Here is a 20,779-nt window from a genome sequence, read left to right as displayed (position 1 = left end):
AAGAAAGTAAAAAGGACCAATGCAAGAACCAGCCCCACATTGGAGGATTGATATATGTAGCCTTACCCCTAAGTTTGCAGAGAGATTGTTTCTATGGCTTTCAGCTCAATATAACAAAAGAAACATCAACATACAAGTGCTTGGACCAATAAAATCCTACCTAACGGACAGATTGTTGGAGCACAAAGCGCTTTACTTTTGATTACAAAACTAATAAACCTGAAAAAGATGGATTATTTTGTGAAAGAATTTTTGGGCCAATAAAAAGTGACATTCATGAGCATATTAAATTGTCCAAATTGGCCTGTGTTTAATCACTTTGCTTTATCAACATGGCATTTACTTTGTTTGGATGTGAATAGCAATGTAATTAAAATGGCACATGAGAATTTTCTACCGAAGGGAATTGTAGAATAATATTAATACTACTGAAATACCAATAATAACTGGGAAAGCTGTGACCAAGTATAATGCTCCATAACCCTGCAAGAGAATTAGCTTCCTTAGTTATAACCTCAAAGATTGGCAAATGCAGAGAATAAACTTAATTTTGAATAGGGGATCATTTTAAGCTGCCCTCATAAAACTGTAATCATTAGATAATCATTAATTTCAGTAATAATGTCCTTCGAATAAAAAAATTTCACTGAATTAGGAAAATCCATGAACACTAAAATGGAGTCAAAAAACATTCTCAACAGTGAAGTTGAACCGCAAAAGCTAACTAAGGAGAGCAGTGCACATTATCCTGTCCTAAACCGATGTAAGATTCTACGCACCCCTCGTGCACAAGGCTACACTGAAACATAACATATTTATGGGAGGTCCAACATCGATGAAAAGGTTTTGATACCATATTAAATTTGGATAACCCTAACTCACCCAAAAACTAACTCAAGGGGAGGAGAGCCTTTAGCCCATACAAGAGCACATTACCCCTGTCCCAAATCAATATGAAACTCAACAAGATCAATGGTTCACTCATAGAAGACACATGTTAAACTAATCAGAGAGAAGAACAAACCACAGCTGGAGGAACGTCTGCATCATCACTGTTTTCAACATCTTCAATATCAGCGGCTGAATCCCAATCAATTTTAAGTCTCTTAGCAGCCTCTTTAGGATCTATACCAGTGTCAGTGGCTTTTGCATATAGGGATTTCTTCGGCCTTTCTTTTGGTGCTTCAACCTACTCAACAAACATATCATGCATGAATAAGCATATCTTCATGATAGATCATTTGCTAATTAGGAAAACATGAGATGTCTGTTCATTGCTTTCTTGAAAAGATTTTTTTTTTTCATCTTTTTAACCCTAATTTATATGTTAATTTCTATTTATAATTTAACATAGATATTAAATTTATAAATTATAACTATTAAACTACAATTAGCATTAACAATAACAAATAAAACTTAAACATACAATTTTACATAAGTTATTTTATAATTAATTGAATAATCTGATTTAATAAAATAAATTTCTGAAACATAGTTTAAAATAAGAAAAATCACACGATCTTTATAGATTGGGAAAATTAATAGCTCAAAACATAATTTGAACTAAAAACTAACATAAAAATAATCTTTAATTAATAAAAATAAGAAAAAGGGAAAAACAACAACTAAAAAAAATACAAAAAAGTAAATTCACCTTAAAAAAAAAAAAAGAAGCTAACAAATGTAGTAGTTTATGATAGATCTAACCCTTGTCTGAGAAAAATGTAGGCAAGATTGAGATATTAGAGTGGAATGGATGAGAAAGTTTGAATAACTCTACCTTTGGAGCTGCTGTTACATGTGAGAAGAAGGAAAAAATGAGAATAGGGTAGCAGAGGACTGATTTAGAGGACTTTAAAAATTGGTAATGCGGCTTACGGAACTACTATTACCCTTGCAAATCAAGGAGGCTTTTTAAAGTTAAAAAATGGGGCAAAGGTATTTTAGTGATATTAACATATTATCTTAAAAAAATATTAAAAAGTATTTGAATTGGGATGTGGGTATGCCCTAATTTTTCGGGACAAAATAGAAAGCTTTAGAAGAAATCGAGTTTACTAATTCAAGTGTAATTAATATTTAATAAGTGTACATTATTGATTAGTTAATTTATACATTATTATTAATATTTAAAGTATTGTTCATTAAAATATTTTGTAACCGAGTGATAGATAAATTATAGAAAAAGTGCTCTTAAATTAACAAGAATCACCATTAAAATAATGAGCCAAACAATTTCAGCTTCCAACTGTGAGAGAGATTGGAGTACATTTTCTCTTATCCAATATAGATTGAAGAAACAAAACTTGCATGCATTTGTCTTGTGTGCATATAACATTAGGTTGAAAATTTGAAATTTAACAAGGAAAACCCAATAAGAGATAGATATAAGCTATAGTCCAATTAATTTGGATTATATTTTTTTAAAAAAATAATCTATTGAACTCTTGATTAAAGGAAGGGGAATTTCTCATACTTGATGGGTAATCAAATCCATGGTTGGAGGATGAAAATGACAACATTGATAAAAATGCTCCATCACAAATTAAATCCGCCACTCAAAGTCAAGAACAACAAGGTGGTGCTAGTGATAGATTTTTTTATTTAATCCAACTCTAGTGGTGACGATAGTGATCAATGTGGAGGAACTATAGGTGAAAGGGGTGGAGATGTTAGTAGTCCACAAGGTCCATCTAGTTAAAAGACAATGTGGAATTAGAATTGCTGCATAATCATCTCCACCAACACAACGTACATATCAAAGATCATGTGGCTCTTCTCATAGTTCTGGTGGTATTAAAACATTTCGAACAAGGGGTAAAGGTGTTGTATATGAGGAGTGTTCAATTGATTTGTCTGAATATGGATATGGTTATGGTACACATCCTCCAAATCTAATATATATTGATGGTCGCTCATCAAATGAAGCTAATTTTTCACCTAATTATGGGTTCTATGGTATGTCAATACCTCCCACAAATCCATATCCAACAAATTATCCTTCTACATATTCATATTATCCCTCATCAAAAGCAGAAACATCATCATACTCTCAACAACTAAATTACAATGATCCAAATGATATGCGCAATTTCTTGTTCAGTTTCAATCCACAACAGTATTATGAATACCAGCATCACCTGTATAATCAAAGCTCTGATATTCAAAGCCAAAACCATCAACATCTTGTGTTGACAAGCATACAGAGTTCCTAATTAGACTTTATTATAGAGATTTTATTCTTATTGTAAATATTTCTAATTCACGTTAATTTTTTATGTATAAATAATTTTTTGTGTATAAATGCTTAAACCTTGTAAAGATCAATTCAATTTAAATAAAATTAAAAATTCCTCCCAAAATTCTTCATGATATCAAAGTCTTACAATTTTAATCGGCAATCACAAAAAGTTAGGGTTAACTAATAGGTCAAGCTTCTAGGCGACTATATCAAGAGAGTTATTTGACACCACTTGTACCAAAGGAAAGCCCATCAAATTTCCAACCGATCCCCGGCGATGGGACCTTGCTCCGAGCATGCGCATGTCCACACGCGCCGCCACGGCATTTTGCGTCTCCTTTCACGCGCTGGAGCGTGAACCTTTCTCTGGCGTCCTTTACCGTCGGCGCTCCTTTTCGGCATGTCACGCCTCTGATCGACCGTGTTTTGTGATCAGATTCTCCTTTGAGTTTTCAAGGTGTTTTAACAGTAACTTGGTCATCCCTGCCTCTTTGTGTTACTAACCCTTTTTTGCCTTTAAAAGGTTAGATAAGAAAGGCACTAAAGGAGGTGATGTACGTGTTTTTAATACTGCTCCATATTTTATTGATTCTGGTGCAAATAGACACATGACGGGTTCCTCTAAAAGCTTACTTAATTACCTTCCATGTCTACAAAAAGACACATTCAGAATAGCAGATGGTTTTTTTTTATTCCTGTCTCTGGAACCAAATCGATTGTTTGTACTTGCAATATTAAGCTATCCTCTGTTCTCCATATTCCTCATTTTCCTATTAATCTTTTATTTGTCAACTCTTAACTGTAAAATTGAGTTTTTTTTTACCATTGTGTTACTCAGGACCTTCAAACTAGAAAGAGGACCGGCTATGGTAGACTGTACGATAGTTTATATATGTTGAAAGGGAATATGGTTCTTTAGTTTGTGATGCTTGTGAATATGCTAAGCATACAAAAACCTGTTATCTCTCCGGTAACAATAAGAGTATGATCCCTTTTGTGACCATTCATTCTGAAGTTTGGGGACTTTCTCAAACGGTCTCACTACTTGGTAATCATTGGTTTGTTACTTTTATATTGATTATTGCACTCTCATGATTTGGATTTATTTGATAAATGCAAAGAGTAATGTGGTTTCTTACTTTCAATTCTTTCACAAGTTGATTTGTACTCATTTGATACTAAGATAAAAATTTTGAGAACTGATAATAGTACAGAATACATGGATGGTCGTTTTTCAGTTTATCTGGAGTCTAATGGGATACTGCATTAAACTAGTTGTCCTTACACTAGTGTCCAAAATGGTGTTGCTGAAAGAAAAAATAAGCATATATTGGAAGTAGCCCGATCTCTCCTTTTCATCATGAACCTTCCAAAAACCTATTGGGGAGATGCAATCTTAGCCGCAGCTTATCTCATTAATAGAATGTCTCTCAAAGCTCTTACCTTGAAAGCCCTTTAGAAGTGCTACAACAGAAAAATACTTGTACTGTTCCACCAAAGGTGTTTGGATGCACGTTTTTTTTATACTAAAACAGGCGAAAAGCTCAATCCGAGAGCTCTTAAATGTATGTTTGTTGGGTACTCTCCCACATAGAAAGGTTACAAGTGCTACCACTCTATATCTGGAAAATACTTTGTCAGTATGAATGTTACATTTACAAAATATGAACTTTACTTCAATACTACCCCATCACCTCTTTAAGGGAAAAACAATGAGAAAGAAGAAATAATTCCTAGTCCTATAGCTCTAGAGCATTTTACTCTAAAGGAGACTACATTATTGGTGATTAGAAAAAGATAATTAGGCATTTGGATAAATCAAATTTAAAGAGATATTTAAAAAGAGACAACAAAAGCAGAAAAAATCATTATGCAGCCTACTCAGTGTCATGACTCTTCCTCTTCTCCATTTGGTAAGTCATCCCTAAACCTTGAGCCCATTGATGATCTAAATAAACTAATTGCTCAAAGTAAATGAGTTAAATCTTGCACAAAGCACTCTATTTCTAACTTTCTCTCTTATAATTCTTTGTCTCCATCCTATAAAGTCTTTACCTTGTCTATTTCCTCTTCGTCTATCCCACAGGATTAGAAGGGAGTAATGATTGAAGAAATAAAAGTCTCGACTAAAAATGAGACCTGGGAGTTGATATCTCTTCCACCTAGGAAAAAAAAAAAGTTGACTACAAATGGGTGTTCATTGTGAAATACAAAGCAAATGGATCAATTGAAAAATTCAAGGCTAGGCCAGACTAATTGTCAAGGGATACACCCAAACTTATAGAGTAGATTATCAGGAGACATTTGCTCTTGTTGCTAAAATGAACTCAATCAGAGTATTACTATCTTGCGCTGCCAATCTTGACTGGACTTACAACAATTTGATATGAAAAATGCATTTCTCTACGAAAACTTGGATGAAGAAGTGTATATGAAAATCCCTCTTAGATTTACTGATGAAAAAACACAAGAAAAGTTGTGCGGGTTAAAAAAAATTTTGTATGAGTTGAAGCAGTCACCCACAACTTGATTTGATTGATTCAGCAGAGTTATGATTTTCTTTAGCTATCAACAGAGCAATGCTAACCATACTCTATTTATCAGACAACACAAGAGTAAAATTACTCTCCTCCTCATAGTCTATGTTGATGACATAGTAATGACAGGAGAATGACATTGAAGAGATGACTCGGCTGAAAAAGCTTTTGGCTCAGGAGTTCGAAATTAAAGATCTAGAAAACTTCAATATTTGCTAGGAATCAAGATTGCCAGATCAAAGAAGGGAATCTCTATTTCTTAGAGAAAATACATTCAGAATCTTTTGAAAGAAACTGGTATGTTAGGCTGCAAACCAGCAAAAACTCCCATTGAGAGCAATCACAAGCTACAAGCAGGGATTGATAAATCAGTGGATATTGGTAGATATCAGAGGTTGGTAGGCAAACTGATTTATCTTTCACATATTTGACCAGACATAGTATATGCAGTTAGCTTAGTCAGTCTGTTTATGCATGATCATCGTGAGTCTCACATGCAAGCTGTTTTTTACATTTTGTGATACTTGAAGTCTGCTCCTGGAAAATGTCTCTTATTCTCTATGTTGAATCCCACATCGGTTGTGGAAAGGGGTAATGTACCCCTTATATGGGCCATAGGCATTCCTCCCCCTTAAGTTAGCTTTTGAGGTGAGTTAGACCTGGCCCAAATTTAACATGATATCAGAGCCTCCCCATCCGATATTGGGCCTCCCATAAATATTTCATGCACCAGTAAAAATTATGGACGTGAGGGGGTGTGTTGAATCCCACATCGGTTGTGGAAAGGGGTAATGTGCCCCTTATATGAGCCATAGGCACTCCTCCCCCTTGAGCTAGCTTTTGGGTTGAGTTAGGCCTAACCCAAATTTAACACTTTAAACACGGTCATCTTCGCATACATGCATTCACAGATGCAGATTGTCCCTTGATGATAAAAGGTTGACTAGTGATTACTACACACTTGTGGGAGGAAATCTTGTCACTTAGAGAAGCAAAAAATAAAGTGTTATTGGAGAGGGACAAACTCCTCTTGTACTGTGACAATAAAGCTACCATCACTATAACTCACAATTCAGTTCAATATGACCGAATGAAACACATAGAGATTGATAGACACTTCATTAAAGAGAAGTTAATAAATGGTGTCTTAAGGTTAAATAATGTGACTTTCGATGATCAGCTAGTTGATGTGTTTACCAATGGGCTCAATAACAAGACCTATCACACCTTGATTTGTAAGTTGAGCATGTGCAATATCTATGCACCAATTTGAGGGGAGTATTAACCAATATAGAAAGTTTCTAATTAGAAGGATTTAGATTTTTGGGATCCTAATTAAGCCTGATTATAGGGTTTGATTATAAGAATTTTATTCTTGTTATAAATAAATATTCTTAATTTATGTTATTTTTTTTATATAAATACTCAAACCTTGTAATTGGAATAGAATTAAAAATTCCTCCCAAAATTCAACTTGCAAGACATATTTTTTAGTTGTAGTGAGGTTAGTAATTTGCTATATTAACTCGAATTATACAGTTTATATTTAATGTATTTATATCAATTATATACTTATATACATTATTTTGAATTACATCTATTAATATCACTTAATTTTTTAGTTTTCACTGCAAATCGTTTTGAAAAATTTGCATAACACCTAGTTGTTAATGTTATGTTTCAGTTGTTATGTTTCAATTGTTATAGACCTGTTTCCATTACTCGAGAACGAGGCTAACCACGGTTTAAAACCATGGTTTTCACTGTTAATTACCTTCTTCTTCTTCTTCTGGAATTTCACATTGAAAGAAGGGTATTTTTGGAAAAAATTATCACATCTCACCTTTGACTCTTTGACCAAACGGTTTAAATGGACGGAAGGACTACGAATTTGGACGGAAGAGAAAGTGAGGGACTTAAGTGTTAGGTCGCCAAAATAGAGGGACAGAAGTGTTAATTACGTTAAACCTCAGGGACTAAAAAGTAATTTTCCCTATTTTATTTTATTGATAATTCAATTTTGCTTGCACTATTAAAGTGGTACTCCGCCAATTTATTTATATAATCTTGAAACATAAGGCCATGCCCCAAAATAAAATGCCCTAGCTTTAGTCCTCCAGTAACTATAGGTTTCATCTTCTGCAATGCAATCAATTAATCCTGTTAAATCATCAACACACGAGTAAGTCCTAAATAATCTCTTTTCCTAAACAAAGAAAATGAATAATTAACCAAAAGGATAGTCTAGTTGACAGGTAAATCTTCTTATCACATTGTTGATCAGAATTATATTCATTGGCAAACCACAGGAAATTAACCTTATGCTTATCTTTTTCTTCACTTTCTTATAGATATTCCAATATCAGCGGAAATAGTTCAAAAAAAATTAGAGCTGGATCTAGTATTTTGCACAAAAGGCAAAGCAAGTTATTTTCTAAAATAAAATAAATAAATACAAAGGAAATTGATGGAAATGCATATAGTATGAACATAAAGCTGACCAAATATAGTAATGCATATAGAAATGTTAAAAATTTACCTCTAAATTAGGCCAATTCATCATTTCCTCTGCTAGCATTTTGAGTGCAAGACGATTTTTTGGGACTTTACCTTCATTTACCTAGTAAAAAAATAATTAAAGGATATTAGAATAAAAGAGATTTGGATTTACATTATATGAAAGAAGAAATATCTTCTCTTTCTATGGTAAGACAATTCATCAAATGTTCAAAGTAGAAATATTTGATGGACTAATATTTTAATGCTTTAGAAATCATACAGGCAGAAATATCTATCTACATAACCACAATCTTCATGTGCTTTTGGATAAGTAGAATATCAAGAAACATGTGAATTCACGAATGGTGCAACTATTAATCAGACTGGACTCGACAAAAACTTGCACATGAAGATTAAAATCTACCCGATCAAAATACCAGTCTACAACTGGTCTGAGTGTCAGTTTTAAATTAATGTAATCAAGGGTTGAACAAACAAACTTACTTAAAGGACAGTAAGTCAAAAAATTTAGAGTATTGGTATTTACTAGCCTTTTTCACATTGCCATTGACAGTAATATAAACCATTATTGGGCTGTCAATTCCAAGCTTCAGCTTTATTGAATTGTTTCTTGTGAAGATATTAAAGCATCTTTCATAGTCTAGAATTGAAGCTTAAATAAGGATTTATCCAAAAAGAAGAATCCCATTGGACAATGATGGGTTGCTCCCATGTCTAGCTCCACAATGTTTTCCATAGAAACCATGAGAGAAGGAAACAACACCAAGGGTTGAATTAACCAAAGTAGGAATCCACTTAGGCCCTTAGCAAAGATGGACCCTTTTGCAACTATTGTAAAAGCCGCATCTCACCAAAGGCACATGCTTTAAACAACATGGAAAAGAGCAGGTCTTGAGCCAAAGCAGCCAAGCAAATTGTACTACTAAGGAAGAAAGTAGCCATCAAAGCTTCGAGAACGTAATTGTAACAGCCCGGCCCCGTACGACCGGCCCTGTTACCGCTCACAGCCCGTGACCTTCCTCTGGGCCCAGCCACTGTGAGCAGCTCTTAACATCCCTTCACCCTCATGGGTTCCAGGCAGGATTTGTCCCAAGGGGAGCCATTACGGCCCGCCCTAGCCCGAGTGGATTTGGCCCAATTCCTTCCTCTGGGAATTAGGTCGCCTCCCCCACTGCTCGAACCCTTGACCTCCCACTTTAAGGGAATAGTCTGGTGAGAGTGAGTACCAGTTGTTCCATCCCCCACTGGTCGAACCCTTGACCTCCCACTTTAAGGGAATAGTCTGGTGAGAGATGGAACAATTGGTACTCACTCTCACCAGACTATTCCCTTAAAGTGGGAGGTCAAGGGTTCGAGCAGTGGGGGAGGCGACCTAATTCCCAGAGGAAGGAATTGGGCCAAATCCACTCGGGCTAGGGCGGGCCGTAATGGCTCCCCCGAGGGACAAATCCTGCCTGGAACCCGTGAGGGTGAAGGGATGTTAAGAGCTGCTCACAGTGGCTGGGCCCAGAGGAAGGTCACGGGCTGTGAGCGGTAACAGGGTCGGTCGTACGGGGCCGGGCTGTTACATAAAAAGGCGCCTTTTTATGTAACAGCCCGGACGTGAACCCCGGCACTGTTACCGCTCACAGCCCGTGACCTTCCTCTGGGCCCAGCCACTGTGAGCAGCTCTTAACATCCCTTCACCCTCACGGGTTCCAGGCAGGATTTGTCCCTCGGGGGAGCCATTACGGCCCGCCCTAGCCCGAGTGGATTTGGCCCAATTCCTTCCTCTGGGAATTAGGTCGCCTCCCCCACTGCTCGAACCCTTGACCTCCCACTTTAAGGGAATAGTCTGGTGAGAGTGAGTACCAATTGTTCCAATTGGAACAATTGGTACTCACTCTCACCAGACTATTCCCTTAAAGTGGGAGGTCAAGGGTTCGAGCAGTGGGGGAGGCGACCTAATTCCCAGAGGAAGGAATTGGGCCAAATCCACTTGGGAAGAACGGGTTAAAGTCCCGCGAACCAAGGGGACAAATCCTGCCTGGAACCCGTGAGGGTGAAGGGATGTTAAGAGCTGCTCACAGTGGCTGGGCCCAGAGGAAGGTCACGGGCTATGAGCGGTAACAGGGCCGGTCGAAAGGGGCCGGGCTGTTACATAAAAAGGCGCCTTTTTATGTAACAGCCCGGCCTTCCTCTGGGTCCGGCACTGTTACCGCTCACGGCCTAGGGCTATCCCTCGCCTGGCCTCTTGCCACCTCGGGCTTTCCACTGGCGTCGTGAGCAGCTCTTAACATCCCTTCACCCTCACGGGTTCCAGGCAGGATTTGTCCCTCGGGGGAGCCATTACGGCCCGCCCTAGCCCGAGTGGATTTGGCCCAATTCCTTCCTCTGGGAATTAGGTCGCCTCCCCCACTGCTCGAACCCTTGACCTCCCACTTTAAGGGAATAGTCTGGTGAGAGTGAGTACCAATTGTTCCAAGGGTTCGAGCAGTGGGGGAGGCGACCTAATTCCCAGAGGAAGGAATTGGGCCAAATCCACTCGGGCTAGGGCGGGCCGTAATGGCTCCCCCGAGGGACAAATCCTGCCTGGAACCCGTGAGGGTGAAGGGATGTTAAGAGCTGCTCACGACGCCAGTGGAAAGCCCGAGGTGGCAAGAGGCCAGGCGAGGGATAGCCCTGGGCCGTGAGCGGTAACAGTGCCGGACCCAGAGGAAGGCCGGGCTGTTACAGTAATGCTGAAATCAAAGGGTTCAACAATGATGAGACCAAGAAACTGAGAGGTCTCCTTGATACTCTTTCCTCAGACCTTGTTCTCTTGCTTAATCAGGTATGTAACCAAAATCTGTTACTCTTAATGCTCAATATACATCTTGGCCAAACTTATGGGCTGTCAACTGTAAAGCAATTAAACCAACCATATAACTTGTGGTGAAGCTCGCTTGGTTCATATCATCCGTGCTGCAAAAGCCAAAGTATTATTGTTTTTGTTGGTAAGCTAATAGAAGTTACAGAATTTGATCACGCTAACCTTACATCTTCTTTCTCCTTGAAAAATGTTCTGCATGTCCACAGACTTCCAAACATTGTTACTTCTATTAAACAATTAACTAAGTCTCTCAATGTCTTGTTATCTTTAATTTTTCTCATTTTGTGTTTGCTCAAATTGTGAGGTTCCAACACTTAGGAATTTGAAATCAAGGATATTGTAAGATTGAAGTATCTTATCGACATTAAGTACCTTGTTTCGAGGAAAGGATATTTCTACCTCAAAGGAAGTATGTCCTTGATTTTATTTATTTATTTGTTTTTAATAATGTACATTCTTGATCTTTCGAATGGAACTGAAGTTCTAGGAGGAAAGAATCTACTACTCCTATGAATCAAAATCACAATACAAGTTGATAAAAAAGGTGAAAAAAATATATAGTTAGGGAAGGAATATATCAGAGATTTGTGATGTGAGTCGACACATTTTATTTATCCCATACAAGGTCCGGCATAGCCTTCACTTCAATGTAGTTAGTAAATTTACGCATGATCTAAGAGAGGAACACATGCAAAGAGTTAGAAAAAGAAAATCCTACAAACTTGAAGTCAAAGTTAAGGAGATATATTTCGTTTTGGAGTGGTCAGGATTTATCTATTGAGGCATATATATATATATATATATATATATATATATATATGCTGATTATGTTAGGTCAATGCAAGACATTCGTTCAACTTTGGGTTACAAACTTACAGTATTTTCTTGGGCAAGAATCGTGTTTCTTGGAAAAGTAAACAAGTAAGGAATGTATCTAGATCAAGTGCAAAAGCTGAGTTTAGGACCATGGCACTTGGTATTTGTGAACCAGTATGGCTAAAGATAATCCTAGAAAACTTGAAGATAAAAAGGAACAACAATATAAAGCTATTTTAAGACAAGTCAACTTTTTGCTCACAATCTCATGCAGCATGACAGGACAAAGCATGTGGAGATTGATCAATACTTCATTAAAGAGGAGAATGAGGCAGGGATAATGAACAAATAGCATTCAAGGGACAAGTTTCTGATGTATTCACAAAAGAACTTCCTACAGAGATTCCAAGAACTACCAAGCAAGCTGGGAAAAATTGGCAACAATTCATCAGCTGGAGGAGAGTGCTAGAATTCAATATTTTCTGCTATCATTTAGCCCAGATGTGGTTGTGAATATCCTTTAATCTTGATGTAATCTCTTCCTGATTTTGTGCCCATTTCCGGCTTAATTAGGATTCTATTGTATGCATAAATTATATTCCTTTATAAAAATTAAATAAATATAAACAATAGTTTCGTTATCCTTGCTAGAGATCATATTTTAGTAGAGTGTGCTTTCAAGCCTCATAAGATAATTCTGGTTGGGATAATGCTTGATCAAGGGTACCAAATTTGCTGAGGGCCTACTGAAGTAATTGCCAAAATCCTTTTGAAGGATCAATCAATTTCAAGGTTCTTTTAAGATAGAACACTTAACAGTCATTTGAAATAATCCTCATTCCATTAGAATATCCTGGTTCTTTGTTATCCAAATTCTCATAGATTCAGGTTCCTTATTGCTATTGGAGGATTCAACTTCATGACTCTGTTATAACTAGGGCGTAGAGCTATGTTACTTAGACTCAGGTACAAGTGTCAGAAATAGGTACATATCCCCATATCTAACTGGTCAACTTTTTAAACAGAAAACATAGGGATACAGATTTAAACTTAGACATAGGTGTTTAAAAACTATATGTTATATAAAATAAAATAGAACAAAAATAAAAAAAAAAATGTAATGGAAATTATATTCTAAATTAGATTATCTAAATACAACTAACTAACTATTTTCAATCTAAGAAGAGAAATAATGCTTTATTATAACTCGAGTGTGCAACTACATGAATACGTGTCAAACACATATTCTATGTTGTATCCATGACATGTCGTGTCGACAAGGATATGGCATGGTAAACTGAAGAGTCGGAGTATCATAGGAGTAGAGTAGTTAATGAATTAGTGAAGGGAAATATAAGTATCAATAGAAAGGGGGAAGTAGTTATAGAACTATAATGGTATCTATTGTAATCAGTATGTTTGTGACCATTAACAATAGTGGATTGGGTATAAAATGAAGGGAAGACACCCATATTCCTCATTCAATAATCAACATCAATGCAGATTTTCTTTCTTTCTATCTTCGTCTATTCCTTCTTCCTAATCTTTTTGTATTTCCTCCCTCATTTCTGTAATTGAGAATTCTGCTATATGACAGACTCTCTGTGTCTATGTTATTGAATGATGACAGGGGACCAAACATTTACTACCAAAATAGCAGATGGTATTGCTTTGAAGAGGAAATTTATTCGTCACTCTATTAAAATACTAAAAGTTATCTAAAAATGGTTAAACATTAAAGCCAGCACATAGGTACCTCTGAATTCTGATCCTCAGTTGCTCTTTTTAATCGCATGTGTATGAATTAATAGTAACCTCAGTGTTGCTAGGTATAGAACTTGAATTGAGATGTAGGTTTATCCACGCTATATAAGCACTTTTAAATTCTATAGTCAAGATAAATTGTAGAAAGAAGGTCTTACTTGTTCTAAAGCTTCAGCCAAGTCATCCCTGGTTGGGGAATCAAGATCTTCAATGCCAAGTAGCCTCCTTCTTTCAACTTCTCTTGGGTCCTCAATCATTATTGTCAACTTCACCTGAAAATAAATTGAAAAACAGACAAACAGTTTTTGCAACTGGAGCAGCTAACCTATTTGCACAGTTAATTAGTTTAGGAAATAAAATCAAAGTAGCCAAATAAAAGAGAAATTGATAAGGAAAATCCCAAACACCATAATTCAGCTAACTTGAGCAATTGAGTTTACAGCAATGGATTTAATGCAGATGAGTTATTAGCTTCTGTTTATAATAATAATTATGATATGAATTCCAGAACCTGTGGAATAATTTAGACATAATTGGAACAAAAACTAAGAAATAAACAAAAAAAAAAGTGACAATACCTCATTAAAAAGCATATCTCTATTTTTCTTCAGAAGGTCCACGACCTAATAAAATCAAGAAAAAGAAGATATTGTGCAGCTGGTGATAATACCAAATGACAAGAAATAAAAAGCATAAATAAAAACAGACCCTTTTGACTTCTTGAATGTATTGGAGGTCTTGAGGACTGGGGGGTGGCCCCTCTTCCTCTTCCTCTTCCTCTTCCTCTAGTTCTTCATCTTGGACACGCAGCTCAAAGTTCTCTCTGCCAACCAAGAAGCCAGTAGTCTTCCTTCTTCTCCAGCTACTGTAGCTTGTACTGCGGTTCGGGAAAAGACCACCTAATTTTGTTCTTGAAGAAGGTGAACATTGGTGGTGGTACAAAAGGAAAGAATGGGTATCTACAGAAGATAGGGATGGTAAAGAAGAAGAAGGAGAAGAAGAAGAAGATAACGAGGAAGCTAATGGCAACTGCCAGGATTGCAGAGCCATCCTACAGTTGTCTTTTTTCCCTTTTTTTGGGATAAAACGGAAAGACCCACAGCTGCGTTTTGATTTTCGGGTCGTTAGCCTTTGACAGTCCTTCAAATGCCTTCGAAACTAAATGCCTTTACGATAGCAACCCGCGAAGCATGATAGGAGACGGCCTCAATCAATTTTAATATAACAAAAATTATGCCAAATGCACAATGTCACACTTACACTTAGTTCTACACATACACACACACAAATTTCAATTAACAATTTAATATTGGAGAAATTACTATCTCGTCCCCATTAGATAATATTATAAAAAAATATATTAATTAGTATTTTCATTAATTTCAATCGTCAAATATTTTATTATTTAATAATTATAAATCGAAAAATTTACTAATTCATCCTTTTAAGTTCGTAAATAATTTATTAATAAATATTTATATACTAAAATCATTTTAAATTTTTATATAATACTTAATAAGTTAAAATTAATAAATACTAACTAATCAACTTTTAAAAAATATAAATATCTTAATATATTTTTTAAAATAAAAAATCTAATTAATGAATTTTTTTATAATATAAAAGTTAAATAATTTTTTTTTTAATCTTTTGGTTGTTTACATCTTAACCTACATAAAAGTATAGTTATTTAACTACTTTGTAAAGTATAATTTTAAACCCACATATTTTATGAAATATACTATTTAAGCTCCTAATTTTATAAAAGAAACATTTACTATTTAATTATGAAAAAATTAATTAATTAATTTTTTTAAAATAGAGAAATCAATTAATAAATTTTTTTATATTGGAAGAATTAAATAATAAATGTGGCTCTTCAAAAAAAAATTCTCAATATTTATATACTAAAATCATTTTAAATCTGTATGTAATACTTAACAAGTTAAAATTAATAGAGAAATTAATTAGTCGATTTTTATAAAAAATATAAATATTTTAATATATTTTTTAAAATAAAAAATATAATTAATGAATTTTTTTTATAATATAGAAGTTAAATAATATTTTTTTTTTTTAGTCTTTTAGTTGTTGACATTTTATCCTACATAAAAGTATAGTTATTTAACTACTTTGTAAAGTATAATTTTAAACCCACAGATTTTATAAAATATACTATTTAAGCTTCTAATTTTATACCATTTCAAAAAAAAAAACTCCTAATTTTATAAAAAAATATTTACTATTTAATCCTTCCACTATGAAAAAACTTATTAATTGATTTCTCTATTTTATAAATATTTTTTTATAAAATTAAGAGCTTAAATAGTATATTTCATAAAATATGTGGATTTAAATATTATACTTTACAAAGTAGTTAAATAACTATACTTTTATGTAGGTTAAGATGTCAAAAATTAACAACCAAAAGATTAAAAGAAAATTTTTTATTATCATAAAAAAATTCATTAATTAGACTTTCTGTTTTAAACTACTACTACTTTCTTCCTTTTCAAAAAGTTAACTAATAATTAATTTTCTTTTTCATTTTTCTTGTAGCAGTCACCCCTCATCTCTAACTCACTAAATTTTCTCAATTTTATTTCAAAAAAATTTTTAAAAAAATGTTGCTCTTCAAGTTTTCAACCACTCTCTTAGATTTTTTTTTTTTTGTTCCTTTTTTATTTATTTTTAAATTGATTGGAGTATGTTGAATATCTCTATATTAATTTTAATGTGAAATTTGAGGATAACACAAATTTTATATATGAAATTATGTGAGCAATCAAATTTATATAAATTTTACATTCTGTTTGGGTGAGATTATGACTCTCTAAATATTTTTCTCATATTTTTCACGAAAATCTCTTTAATTTTTATATATTATTTATAGTTTTATCATTTATATTGAATTTTAGTAAGTTAGAGGAGTACCTAAACTTTAATGGTTAATAACTTAATATTAAATAAAGTGTTTCTTGATTCTAAAATTAATTTTGAAAAGTGTACTATAAATTTTATATTTTAAATTTTTTACGTTTTTATCTTTAATATAGTATCATATATCAAATAAAATTAGTGGGTAGAGTATAATTTTTACTATGATAACTTTTTACGATTAAAATAACTCAAAAAATATATATTTTTTTCATATTTTTTTTCCGTTCGATTTATAAAATTTCATAATTATATGAATATATTTAGTTTTTTTCTTTGAATTTTATTTTTTGGTGCTAGAATTGATAACAATCATATAGGAATATTTGATAGATCCAATCTTTGTATTTTTTATATTTTTTATTATTTAGTTTTATTTTTTTGTGTTTTGATCTTTTAACTCACATCATTAATTTGTGTTTGACTATTAAAACATGCGGTAGAAGGCGCTGGAGGTTTCGCCCATAATTGCAAGATTTGATTTGTTTTCTTTTTTATTTTCTTAGATTTATTTTCTTTAAATTCTAGATTCGAACAAGTTATTTAATTATTGTAGTTTTTTTTTAAATATTTCTTGCATCCTTTAATTTATTTTATCAAATTATAATTTATTTTTTACCATATTTTATTTTTTTATATACCATATTTAATTTATTTTCTTTACATTCTTACATAATTTCTTTTCTTATTTAATTTTATTGCTTACTATATTAGAATAAATTTAGAAAAAAAAATAAAAAATAATTCTTATTTTCTTTATTTATTCCTTTCTTTCATTAAAAATATTTATTTTCATAATTAATTTATTCCTTTCTATGTTTAATTTATTTTTTTCTATATTTGCATTATTTTCTTTCAGTCTGCTGTATTATTTTCTTATCTTATTTGAGTTTTTTTTATTTATTGGAGTTATTTTCTAACTTTTTTTATTTATATTCTATTTTTTTTCAATTACAATAAAATAGATTATGGTGAGAAAACTTAAAAAAAAAAAAGGAGAAAGAAGATCTCCGTCTCTTAATTTTTCTACCTTAGCCAAATAATACTTCGTCTATTAGTTAGCAAGGGTTTTTTTTTGTTGGAACTATGGAGAATATGGTGGAAGCTGATGATCACTGGGTTTCACTACCCCGATATGAGGCGGGGCCCACAGTGACAGCGCTAGCCCAAAATCCACGAAGCCTCTCAAGCGGGCCGGCCTAGACCGTCCGGCCTCGAGATCGAGCCTCCCTTGGGCCTCAGTCTCTTTACCCCAAACTCGGCCATGAGACTCAGCAGGAGGAGGAACAACCGGCCCAGCCACCTAGCATTCCTGTTTACACGTGTGCCTGGGGGGAATTAAATGGCCGTTTTGCATGGAGTAGACGTCTGACATTTTCGTACGTATATATCCGTATGACAGAGACAGGTGGCTCAGTAACTGTAAGGCCGTTAGACGTCACTAGCAGATAAAAGAAAAAAAGAATAAAAAGAGAGGAGCATCCTCCTCTCAGATCAAACTTACTCATTTACTGTAAACCTATTTTCTCTGGATTTCACAGCATTAGAAGCCATTTAAACATATAGACCCGTTAAAGTATTTTGAAAGCCATCTACAAAAGGTAATGACGTGAAGCCTTGTGATAGTTTAAAAATAGTTTTCTAATTTTTTCTTAATTGGTTTTTATTTCTTGAGTATGTAAATTAATTCTTTTCTCTCCCTCCTTTCTTATGGCCATTGGTAGTAATTATATTCTCCCCCTCTTTCTTTAGCTTAAGATTTGATTAATTCATTTCTCATTCCCTTTCTTTGGATAGTTTTATGTACCTCACTTAATATGCATATAATTAAATTAGTAAGTTAGATAACTCATTTAGTAATTTAAAAGCAATTTTGGCATGATAGAAATATGATTTTGCATGCTTAGAGAGTGATTTATACTTTGGCATGAAACTGACTAAGAGTAATGATCTTAGGGTAAGATGACTATAAAATTAAATTTTAAAGATACGTGCTAGAAACTTAGTGAGACCTATTTGCTATGTGTTAAATATGAACTTAAAAATTATGCAGAATAGGTTTTCCTCTTTGGTGTGAATTGGCCAATAGCATGAAATGAGCATAGGAACTTGATAAATTAGGGCAACTTGGTAATTCATTCACATTAAACTAAAGTAAAAGACTTGACATGCTTGGGCTTGTAGATGTGCATGATTGATACACCTATAATAATTAGATTGCATATTAATCGAAATAAATTTCAAATTAAATGCTCAAAGACGGAATATAAGAATCAATATAGCGGCTGCTACTAGATTTCAAGTAAAGTCTAGGCAAGAAGGGTGTCTAACACCTTCCCTTCTCGTACCCACTATCTTAAACCTAGACCATTGGATTATGGATTAAAAAAAATAGTGAACTCTTACTAAGGATAGGTCGCGCAATCACGTCCTTTTGTTTGTTTCTTACTTTTATTACAATGGCAACTGTTTTCCTTTACTTTTCACCGAGTATTAAAATATCTTGATTCTATGGTAGTGTTATGAGAAGACGAGACCATAATTAATTAGTTATAGAGAACTCATGCGCCTACGATTTTAAAATCAATGGACCAACCAATAAGTTTTTCTATATCACATAAACTAAATAGTATTTTTTTTTTATAAAATACAACTATTAAACTCTTAAATCATGTAAAGTGTAACTATTTAATCCTTAAAAATTAGAGCATATGCCTGATCAAGTTACTCTCTCTAGTCGTTTTAGAGAGAGGGATTCCTCTCTTTTTATTGTTTATGTGCTAAGACTTCATCCCTCCTCTTCCTGGTCGTCGGTCAATCTTCCTTTGTTCCCTGGCAAGGAATGTCACTCCTTCCTCAGCTCATATGGGGTTTACTCTCTTTCATCTATGATGAGTTGTAAATATTTTTATTGTTATGGTTAAAAGTAGCGATGACGGTATCGAAAGATGGTTTTTTCTGGAGCTACTTCTTTTGGTTGTATTTTCTCCATTGTTAGTGCTCTCTTCTTTATATTGCAGGTTGGTGACAAAGTCCAATTGGTTATCTCAGTGATGCTCACGATGGTCCTTTGCTATGTTGCTCTGGTCTCGGAGCTTTGCCTTTTATTCTTTTTTGTCAAGACTTGTCAAATGGTCCTCCCTTAGCTCTCGTCTCGGTCGTGCTTAAGAACCACATTTATACCTATAGATCTATGGTTTCTCATCCTACTGAAGTTGCTAACTTTCTTGTTTGGTTTTCACACAACTTTGAATTGAATTTAGAAGTAATTACTACTTTATCCTTATAGTTTTATCTAATTAATTAAATTATTCTTATATTTTATATACTATATTAAAACGTCCTGTAAGTTGATTCCATTAATAATAAATGACATCCATCTATCCAAAAGTACCTTTTTATGTTTTTTTTTTAAATGGACCTTTTTATGTTGTTATGTCAAAATAAAGTGTCTAAATAATCTTTATTGACTTAGTAATATTATAAACCCCATTAGACCAACCCAATTAAAATAACAAGCTCTAGAGTAAAACATTCGTGGCCAAAATCTAAAGCCATGTGAAGATTGCAATAAACATAATGGCAAACAGATAGAATCGAAATAACGGTAGGAAGAATCTCAATTAGAAACCAAATGGCGGATAAATAAAATCCCAGTTCAAAGAATTTTCACAAAAACACAACAAGACAAGCATATTTTTTAAAAAGACCATAAATTTACAAATACAGGAATGCAATCCATCACGTTTATAAATACATTGTTCCATATTTCAGAATAGAACACGCATCTTTCGGTGGAGATAACCCTCTACTTTCTAGTTCCTCTATTTTTCTCTTCTCTTTCTTTTGTAATTGTCTTGCTGAGTTTTCGGTTTTTCAAATTTGTTGTAGCTTCAATACACCAACTTTTAATTATATAATTGTAAGTCATTATAATTAATTTGATTACTATGTATAATATTTGTATGTTATCCATCATTTCTTATAACTATTAATTGTATTTAAAAGTTAAAACAACCGCCCTCTTCAATATGTTTGATGATCTCAAACTCCTCTTTTAGCATAATTCATTTAATAAAAAAAATTCAAATAAATTTTTGTGAAAAATTTTTT

The 20,779-nt window shown here is 33.7% G+C and overlaps 1 protein-coding gene across 1 annotated transcript; it reads right to left on the bottom strand.

The window, feature by feature from the left end:
• Nucleotides 1-214: 214 nt before the first annotated feature.
• On the bottom strand, nt 215-14,912 carry LOC110612311 (ycf3-interacting protein 1, chloroplastic). Its single transcript, XM_021753065.2, has 6 exons — nt 14,438-14,912; nt 14,308-14,352; nt 13,888-14,001; nt 8,318-8,398; nt 1,025-1,189; nt 215-483 (listed from the first exon to the last, which is right to left on the bottom strand). The coding sequence occupies exons 1-6, from the start codon at nt 14,777-14,779 to the stop codon at nt 394-396; spliced, it is 837 nt and encodes a 278-aa protein (XP_021608757.1). The 5' UTR covers nt 14,780-14,912; the 3' UTR covers nt 215-393.
• Nucleotides 14,913-20,779: the final 5,867 nt, after the last annotated feature.

The sequence above is a fragment of the Manihot esculenta genome, chromosome 3, assembly GCF_001659605.2.
Source record: "Manihot esculenta cultivar AM560-2 chromosome 3, M.esculenta_v8, whole genome shotgun sequence".
NCBI lineage: Eukaryota > Viridiplantae > Streptophyta > Magnoliopsida > Malpighiales > Euphorbiaceae > Manihot > Manihot esculenta.
The sequence above is the reverse complement of the archived record's forward strand: the minus strand, read 5'-3'. Positions and strand labels throughout refer to the sequence as shown.